The sequence below is a fragment of the Lygodium microphyllum genome, chromosome 6 (assembly GCF_053477565.2).
Source record: "Lygodium microphyllum isolate KBCC chromosome 6, Lygodium_microphyllum_v1.1.10, whole genome shotgun sequence".
Taxonomy (NCBI): domain Eukaryota; kingdom Viridiplantae; phylum Streptophyta; class Polypodiopsida; order Schizaeales; family Lygodiaceae; genus Lygodium; species Lygodium microphyllum.
In genome coordinates, this window is record NC_141140.1 from 110417024 (window position 1) to 110426678 (window position 9655).

Consider the following 9655-nt stretch of genomic DNA (forward strand, 5'->3'; position numbering starts at 1 on the left):
TTCTTTCTAGATTTGAGTTTTTCATATATATTGATATCATAACTAACAAGAGAAACCATATACATTGTCTTGATGCTCCTATCTTTAACTTGAAAAAGGAGATGCAATTCACAACAAACAAGATTCTGTTTTCTTAAAACCATGACAATTCCATTTTGCAAAATAACACCCAAAGCTCCAAAAGATCTAACCTTCCTTCTACAAGTCAAGAAAGAACTTTCTATGAAGAAAATATCAAGCAAATTGAAGACTTTCACGAAGTTGAAGGAATGCTCTATTACCAAGGACTACCATATATGCCACCTAGGTCACTTTAATTACACATACTCCAAATAAAACATGACCTTTCAACTGCAAGACATTTTGGGGTCAATAAAATAGTAGAGCTAATCTCTCAAGACTATTGATTGTCTCAAAAGTGAAAATTAGTTAAAGAAGTTGTGAGTACATGTGATATATGTAACAAAGACAAAGTCCCTCATTATCAATCTCATGGATTGCTCTACCCCTTGCCTATTTCAAATCACCCTTGGTCATTTGCATCAATAGATTTCATCACTAATCTACCTTCCTCCAAGGGGTTTGATTCCATTCTAGTGGTGGTTGATAGATTTATCAAGATGACATGTTTTTTTCCCATCCACAAGGCAATTAGTATACTAAAGGCATGACCCAAATTTTCCTTCAATATATTTACCATTATTGTGAATTATGAGATGACATTGTTTTAAATCAAGGATCACAGTTTGTGTCAAGTTTTTGAAGAAGTCTCCTCAAACTCTTAGGCATCCAAACCAACCTCTCTTTGGCCAATCATCCTCAAATTAATGGACAAACAAAGATAGTAAATCAAGTCTTGAAACAATATCCCTGATGTACAATCAATTACCATCAAGATAATTAAGTGAATTTACTTCCCTTGCTTGAATTCACCTATAGTAATGCTAGTCACACCTCTACTAGGTAAACTCCATTGTTTGCTAACTATGGAAGATACCCTAAAATGGACATTTATATGAGTCATCCAATAATGAATTAAATAGCTATGAATCTAGCTGAATATTTGTCAAAGTTTCATAAGGAGTTAAACTATTCAACAAGCCTAGGAAAGATATAAATACAATGTTAATCGATAATGGATGCAACATTCAACTTACAATACAAAATTTTGAGTTTGGCTTTTATGACAAGGTTTTTGTTTTTCTTTGTTAACGGTGTTTTGAGAAGACTGCAAAAGCGAAAGTACTTGCTACTATCTTTTGGTGGATATTATTTTTGTGGAGCTTCAATGCCTTATTTTTTGGGCACTGGGATTATATTTGTACTTTATGGACATCACCACATTATCATGGATGTATTACTTTGTGAGAGATGGGCTCACTCCTGTCATACACATTGTATTCACCACTTACAATTATATTTGTCACATCCACAAGTGTTGCATGGGTTGCACATATGTATTTGTGATTAGAATATCTTAGGCTAGGCTAAAGTTGAAGCATGCAATGATGATTGACCAACCTAGAGTCTACAAAGTGGGTAGGATGTCCAAGAGGGACGCAAACCCTAAACAAAAAAGGAACACAAACCCTAAATGCAAGAGGGACATAAATGCTAAATACAAAATACAAAAGGGGTGCAAACCCTAACCCTAACCTTAATTCTTGGTCTATATAATGATGGGAGGTCTCAATTGTATTACCCTTTTGGCACATCCATGCTGTGGAAGCTCTATCCGTGTGACTACTCGAGCTTTCTATTCTATCTTTCCATTCTATCATCTTGCTTCCATTGTGTTGAGAGTGTCTGAGAGGGAGAGAGTGAGAGGTGTTAAGCGAGGGACTAAGGGAAGATGAAGCTCTTCGCCATCATCTTTCTTTTCTCATCTTCTCTACTAGCTCTTCAACTTGTTGGTATGCTTGGTTGTGGATGCGAGGAGCGACAACATTTGATCGTGATTATAGAACCATCTCTAAACCCTGGAGTCATCAAACACAATGGCCATGGCCATGATTTGCTCTTTGCATCGATTGTGTCCTCCGTTACGAGTAATTTTGAGGAAAAAGCCAGTTCCTTGCTATGTCTTCTACATTCGACCAATCTTTTGATCTAGATTGTAGCGGCATGCCTCTTTCCTTTGAAGCCCTGTAATGTCCAGTTAGTAATCAAACCCCTGTGGATGCATCCTGTGCAGGTGAGCCTAACGTGAGAGAGAGAGAGAGAGAGAGAGAGAGAGAAGGATGCGACACATATATATACACACAAGCAGGGAGGGAGAGAGAGAGAGAGAGAGGGATGCGACATATGTATACACACACAAAAACTCATCAAGGTGATCCGGATGCTTTTGGAGCCACAGAGAGGCAAGAATGCGGGACGCAGGGGTGCTGTGGGAATGCCCAAGGGATGCAGAAGAGGAATAAGGCAGCTCTGCAGGCAAGAAGGATGGAACTGCAGTAACGTGGGCACCATAGCCTAAGACTCTAAACCAACATGAAAAGTATCTGCGCCTCCTGCTCGAATGCCCATGCCTTACACTCTCTCTGGCCTCCGCCCTCGCTGCCTCGATTATCATTTGATCACACCGGCTGTTGTGCTCTGCCTGGTTGCTCTTGAGCCGCCTGACCACTCTGCCACCTATCCGCACCAACCGCGCCTGCTACCTGCACCTCTCTGCTTGCATCATCTGTGGAAGCCCCTGATCGATACACTCGAGGAGAGAGAGAGAAAGTCGTCCTGCCTTGTTTGTCGTAGTCCCGACTTGGGACGCCTTGCCTGCCCCCTCCCGAATGCCTCCACCGACGCCTTGCTCTCGGTCACCTGTACTGAGATAGAGAGAGAGCGAGAGAGGAGTTGAGAGAGAGAGAGATTGCTGGTGGGCTCCGGCAGCCCATCGCGCAGGGCAATATGCAGCATGCATGCACTCGACGTCCGGACCTGCACCCGCCTCACCAACACCAGCCTCAACGTCATGACCTTAGAAGCAACATTCTAGTTTTGCAGCTACGTGTTGTGGTCGGGTTGCGGTGACCATGGTCGTTTGCAACGCTCCGTCTGCTAGAGGGAGGGGGAGGGGGAGGGGGAGGGGGAGCGGGAATGCCATCGGGAGGACTAAGATTGAGGAGGCTGTTATCGGAGGCAGGCTGCTAACACCATGGATCACATGGCTATTGCTGCCAACACGGCGGCCGTGGGACAGAGGGGACCTATAGAAGGAGAAGGGGAAGGAGAAGTGTCCGCCATGATGTTTGGTAGGGGCGAATGCGAGAGAGAGAGAGAGAGAGAGAGAACCGTCCCTGGGATCGAACTCAAGCTCAAAGACATCAATGTGAACTCCACGCACAAAGACACCCATGTTGGTATTCGCCTAAAAAGAGTAGCACAAGAACACAGGTTTCCAAGTTTTGTACAGTTGTACAAGGCTGAGAATTTCCATGTTGGGAAACTCCATCTGTGGAAACAGCATGTCTTGCAAGCAGGAGGCTAAACAATCTGTGCAAATAAGATGGCTGTAATATACAATTGAGGTGCCTCCTAAATGGTTCTGCTGAATGCATGAAGGATTCATAAGCCCTAGTTGGCCTTACATAATCAGCCTATTTCATGTGATTGCTGTCTTCAGGGATTTGGCAAAGAAGCATCACATAACAGTTGATTGTTGGAATATCAGCTGTATAGTGAAAACCTAAAATTGGCATCTATTGGACAGTCCATCCTGTCAGTATACTAATAGCCATATAATACATTTGCTGATCTCTCATCAAAGAAATCCCTTGAGACAAAATCTAGCTGGGGAATGTATCCTATGTATTTCATGTGGGAACTTACAAAACTTAACATTTTTGATATTTCCTTGCTTTTGTCCTCACCAACCAAAAACTCATGCCTAGTTTGATGCACCTCTATGGATGCGCTAGCAAGCTTTTTTGTTGCACCTAAATGCTTTCTCAGACATTCAACCTTGCTTGCATCATTCTGCCTTCCAGCACTTGCATAAACATCTGCCATAAGTAAATATGCACCATCTTCTGGATTCACCTGCATCAGTTGCTGAAAGTATCTCACTCCCAATTCAAGTTCCCCATAGACTTTGCAGGCATCAAGAAGAGCTGTCAAAATTTCCTCTGACATAGGACATCGAATGGCTTCAACAAACTTTTGTGCCTCATAAATTCGTCCTGACCGTGCAAGAAGATCCACCATACAAACATAGTGTTCAAGTGTAGGTTCAATTTGAAATTCTTCTCTCATTGCCTCAAAGTACTGTTGACCCTCCGTTACTAAACATGAATGACTGCAAGCAACAAGAAGACATGTGAATGTTATGGGATCTGGCTTCACATTGTGAGCAAGCATGTCGTTGAAACATTGCACTGCCATGTTAACTTCATGATTCTCACCATACCCCTTTATCATGGCATTCCAAGTCACAATATCTCGATCTGGCAACTTGTCAAACACCTTCTGTCCATCCACAAGTGAGCCACATTTGCTATACATGTCCACTAACGCGTTGCCCACAGTACGTTCTGTGTCAAATCCTCGTTTCGTTAATTCAGTGTGGACTTCATGTCCCTTGTCCAGGGCTCCTATAGCACCACAAGCTTTCAAGCTGCAGACAACTGTGTTAACGTTAAGAATGATGCCTTCGTCTTGCATCTGTTCCAGACATTTCAATGCCTCATGACCCAGCCTGTTCTCTGCATATCCTGCAATCAGTGAAGTCCATGAAACGGCATTTCTACTTGGCAATTTGTCAGAAACTTTATGTGCTTCCGCAAGTGAGCTGCATTTCACATACATGTCAACAAGTGTGTTTGCCACATGAAGTTCTAACTCCAATCCCCTAATTACTATTTCAGAATGCAATTCCTTGCCTCTTTCTAGAGCTGTTATACAGCCACAAGCCTTTAAGCTGCTAATAAATGTGACAGAGCTTACAGGAACACTCTCTGCACACATTTGCTCAGCATAGTTTAATGCTTCCTCACAGAATCCATGTTCAACAAGGCCAGTAATCAAAGCATTCCAAGAGACAACATCTCGATCTGACAGCTTATAAAACACCTCTTGTGCTTCTCTCAGTGAGCCGCACTTGCCCAACATATCTATCAATGTGTTAGCAATCGAAATGTCATTTTCCAGTCCCAACTTGGTAACAACTGAATGTATTTCTGAACCTTTTTCTATAGCTCCTGCGCAAGCACAAGCTTTCAAAGTGCACACAAATGTAACAACATCCAAAGGCACTCCCTCAAGCTGCATCTTCTCAAAACATGACAGTGCCTGTCTAGCAAGGCCATGTTCAGCATATCCTGCAATCAGCACATTCCACGACACCCTGTCACGTACTGATAATTTATCAAGCACATGGTGTGCTTCTATGAAGGCACCACATTTACCTAACATATCAATTAGTGTATTGCCTACAAGAAGATCACTCTCCAATCCTCTTCTCACTATTTGAGCATGTATTTGTTGTCCCTCCTGAAAATCTCCAATGCTTGCACAAGCTTTCAAGCCACAGACAAATGAATTAGCATCTGGAGACACTCCTTCTAACTGCATCTGCTGAAAACAGTCAAGTGATTGATTAAAACGCTGGTTCTCTGCACAGACTGCACTTAATGCTGTCCACACTACTGCATCTCGTACTGGCAACTGGTCAAACACCTTCTCTGCATCAATAAGTGAGTCACATTTCATGTACATACACAGGACTGTTCTGCCAACACAAAGATCGCTTTCGAAACCCCTTTTCACTATCTCTGCATGTAAATAGAAACCTCTTTCAATGGCCCCTAAACTGCCACACACTTTCAAGTTGCAACCAAAGGTAACAACATCTGGTATTGCGCCCTCTTGCTGCATAGCTTCAAAACAATAGAGAACTTCCTCACCAAGTCCATGTTCTACATAAACCGAAACCAGTGCATTCCATGAAATTGCATTTCGGACTGGTATCTTTGCAAACACTTGGTGCGCTTCTTCAAGTAAGTTGCATGCACCATACATAGCAACAAGTGTATGGCCAATAGAAACATCTGCTTCCAAACCTATTTTGATTATTTTGGTGTGTGTTTGCTGGCTAACATCAATGGCCCCTATGGCACCACAAGCTTTAACAATAGAGACAAAAGTGACATCATTTGGTGAAATCCCTTCCAATTCCATCTTTCTAAAACAATCCATCGCTTCTTTACCAAACCCATGCTCAGCATATCGTGCAATAATTGTGTTCCATGTAACTTTATCGCGAGTTGGCAGCTTATCAAAGACTTCCTGCGCTTCTGTAAGTGATCCACATTTGCCAAACATATCAACCAGCATATTGCCCACAAAAAGGTTGCCTTCTAATCTCTGACTAGCAATTTGAGCACGTATCTGCCGGCCTCTGTCTAAATCTCCGATGCTAGCACAAGCTTTCAAGCTGCAAACATATGTGACCGCATCTGGGGTAATATCATCCAGCTGCATCTGTTCAAAGCATCTCAATGCCTCCTTACCAAAACCATGATCAGCATATCCAGAAATCAATGCTGTCCACGAAACTCTATCTCTGGCAGGGAGCTTCTCAAACATTTCTCGAGCTTCCTCTAGATACCCACATTTGGCATACAAATCCACCAAACTGTTGCCAACAAAAGGGCTTCGCTCCAAGCCCCTTCGAGCAATCTCATGACGAAGCTTATCACCTCGCTGGACGTCTTTCTGCTGGGTGCATGCCTTCAGCAGGGCGACAAATGTGTGGCTGTTAGGCTGCACATGCTCCTGCTGCATGCGGTCGTACAAATGGGAGGCATACTGCACCTCGCCGGACTCGACGAATCCCGAGATGAGGGAATTCCAAGAGTACTCATTGCGGTGAGGCAATCTGCTGAAGACGTGATGGCCGTCGAGCAGGCATCCGCAATCGACCAGCATGGGGACAAGGTAGTTGCCGAGGACTGCGTGGCCTTCGAGCTCATACTCGTAGGTGCAGGCCAGTAAGAGCTTGGCCCGGGGCAGGTTACTCTCGTGTCTGAACTTCTGCGAGAGGTCGATGAGGGTGCCGATGGCGGGAGGCTTGGCCATCCGCTGTGGAAAAGCTGTGAGCTCGGCATCTTCTCCCTGCACTTAGTCGTCTCAGAAGAGCTTCGCTAGACTAGCATACAAGAAGTTTTAGACCGATTCCCTTGGCAAATTACCACTATAATTCCTACATTGTGAATTACAACAACAAGATGAGTTTCTCCTTAAGAGCCACCACATACTCACCTAGGTAATGGTCAGAGCAGGAGACTATCGGCCCCCCTCGGGGCACTCAAGCAAAGGGAAGGGGGGGAGGGGGGCAGGATCTTCTAGGAGGGTTTTGTAGTTATATCATGGCGTTATCACCGAAAACACTTATGTAGGGAGTAGTAGTGACTTAAAGCCCTGCCTTGTTTCTACTCTACGTGTGATTCCCTATACCCAGTGGTAAACCCTCTTATGTATGGCATCACGAGGGTGTAGTCCTAGGATGTGCCTATGTTGTACCATTTCTTTGATTGAATAATACAAGAGTATATCTCGCTCTCACATATCATGTTATTTTTCTGTGCCGTGTTGAGTGCGTAACGAGTGCAGGTACATCACACGTGGGTATCAGAGCAACTCTTGCTCTGAGTGAAGGAGTGCTCATGAAAGTGGGAAAGAAGATCCAGTGCCCCGAAGAGAACGAGTCGTAATGACCCACGTCGTGACACCCCGTGTTGCGACGCCCCGCGTCGCGTCAACCCGCATCGCGTCGATGCCCACATGACGTCCTGACCCGCGGCGACCCCGACACCACCCGCCATCTGAAGACGTGATGCAGCTTCCCTACAACACAAGCACTACCACCGAAGATGAGACGCAGCTTCCCCGTGCCGACAACACCACCAATCACATGGAGAACAATAGGGAGAATGTACCCCTCCCAACAATGGAAGAGAGGAAGAAGAGTAGAGGGCAAGAATGGAGAATAGCCTAAGAGAAGAAGGTAGCCGGATTGGAAAGGTAGTTGGAGGGCATGTCAGGCATATTGGAGTCAAATTGGATGAACATGCAGATGAAGGAAGAGGAAGAGGAAAGAAGAAGGAAACTAGAGGTGGAGCAAGGCTATAGAGATTGGATGTTACAACAACAAGAGGAGGAGAAGAGACACAAAATGCAAGAGGAGATGGATAGAATAGATAGAGAGGAAACTTCTAAGAGGGCGCAAGATACAAGGAAAGATAAGGAGAAGGTAGCAGAAGCAGGAAACAAGAAGAAGGATAAGAAGCACAACCGTAGAGAAGAGGAAGATAGTGATAGCTCAGAAGACGACTATGGCAAATTCAAGATGCCTCAACCTGCCAAGTATAAAGGAGAGAGAGATGGGTTGGTCCTAAATAAATGGATTGCAGAGATGGATAGATACTTGAAGTATGCCCGAATCATCGAAGATAGGAAGGCGAAAGTGGCAGCCATTTACTTGGAGGAGGATGTTGCTAGTTGGTACCTGCTGGAACAAGAGTAGGGTCACACCATCTTTTCATGGGAAGAACTCCAAGAGGAACTCAAAGACTACATCATTCCAAAGATGGAGAAATTCAAAGTTAGAAACGAATGGAGAAACCTCAAGCAAACACAAGGAAAGATGAAGAAATACATTAGTAAATAAAGGCAGATTATGTTGCAACTACCAAACATGGATACTGATACCAAATTACGTGGATTTTTGTTTGGGATGCAATAATGGGCTAGAAGAGATATGGAGAGATAGGAGCCAACTAGCTTAGCAAAGGCCATGAGAATGGCCGAAAGACTAGTGGACTTGGAAGGCAGGAGAATGGCCCAGGGGAACCAAAACAGATTCAACACCAACGTCAACAACAATTCCTAGACCCCGAGACCTAATGCCCCTAGAGGGTCATTCATGAACATGCGGAGTCAAACTCCCAATACCACACCAGTCGCATCGCAATCCGCATTGGTACCAAGAGGAGCAATAGGAAGATGGGGGGAACAACCATTACAGGTCAACTCCCAATGCATCATATGGACCCATAGGATCAAACACAACATGGTGGAGACCCCCAGGCCCAACCACAAGGATCAGATGCTTCAGATGCGGGGGGCCACACTATCAAGACAAATGCCCCGTGGAAGATACAGTCTCATCAAGTGGGTCGAGGGTGAACGCCACTAGCGCATATGGAGGAGAAGAACCACAACCACCGTGCATTCAAGAAATCCCAAGCAGAAGTGATGAAAGCATGGACCACCCAAGAGTGGGAACAGTCAGTGCACAACCCCAATGCATGGCGGCCCGAGTAGCAACAGTCCACCACCTATACATCAAAGGTAGAGTGAGCGAAGGGAATCAAGCTATCATGGTGGATACAGGGGCCACTCACAACTGTATTACCCCGGAGTGCATAGCGAAACATGGATTGAAACTATCTAAGGCCCCAGAAGGATTAAACAGTAACATTCGCACAAGGAGAGGCTAAAGAAGTGAAACAAGTCTTTGCAGTACAAATAGAAGCTGGAAAATGGAAAGCAAAACTCAACTTCTTAGTAGTCCCCATGGATGATTTTGAAGTGGTCCTAGGCTTGGCATTATATGGCAAGTATGTCATTACAATGTTTGGAAAGGGAGTTAATGAGA

At 44.5% G+C, this 9655-nt stretch overlaps 1 protein-coding gene across 1 annotated transcript; it reads right to left on the bottom strand.

Moving 5' to 3' along the window:
* Positions 1-3352: 3352 nt before the first annotated feature.
* LOC148034962 (pentatricopeptide repeat-containing protein At2g33680-like) lies at positions 3353-7144 on the bottom strand. The gene has a single exon (XM_087679880.1). The coding sequence runs from the start codon at positions 7072-7074 to the stop codon at positions 3727-3729; it is 3348 nt and encodes a 1115-aa protein (XP_087536006.1). The 5' UTR covers positions 7075-7144; the 3' UTR covers positions 3353-3726.
* Positions 7145-9655: the final 2511 nt, after the last annotated feature.

Excerpts from the sequence above, each read along its gene's own strand:
- LOC148034962 (XM_087679880.1), bottom strand. The coding sequence starts at position 7,074 with ATGGCCAAGCCTCCCGCCATCGGCACCCTCATCGACCTCTCGCAGAAG.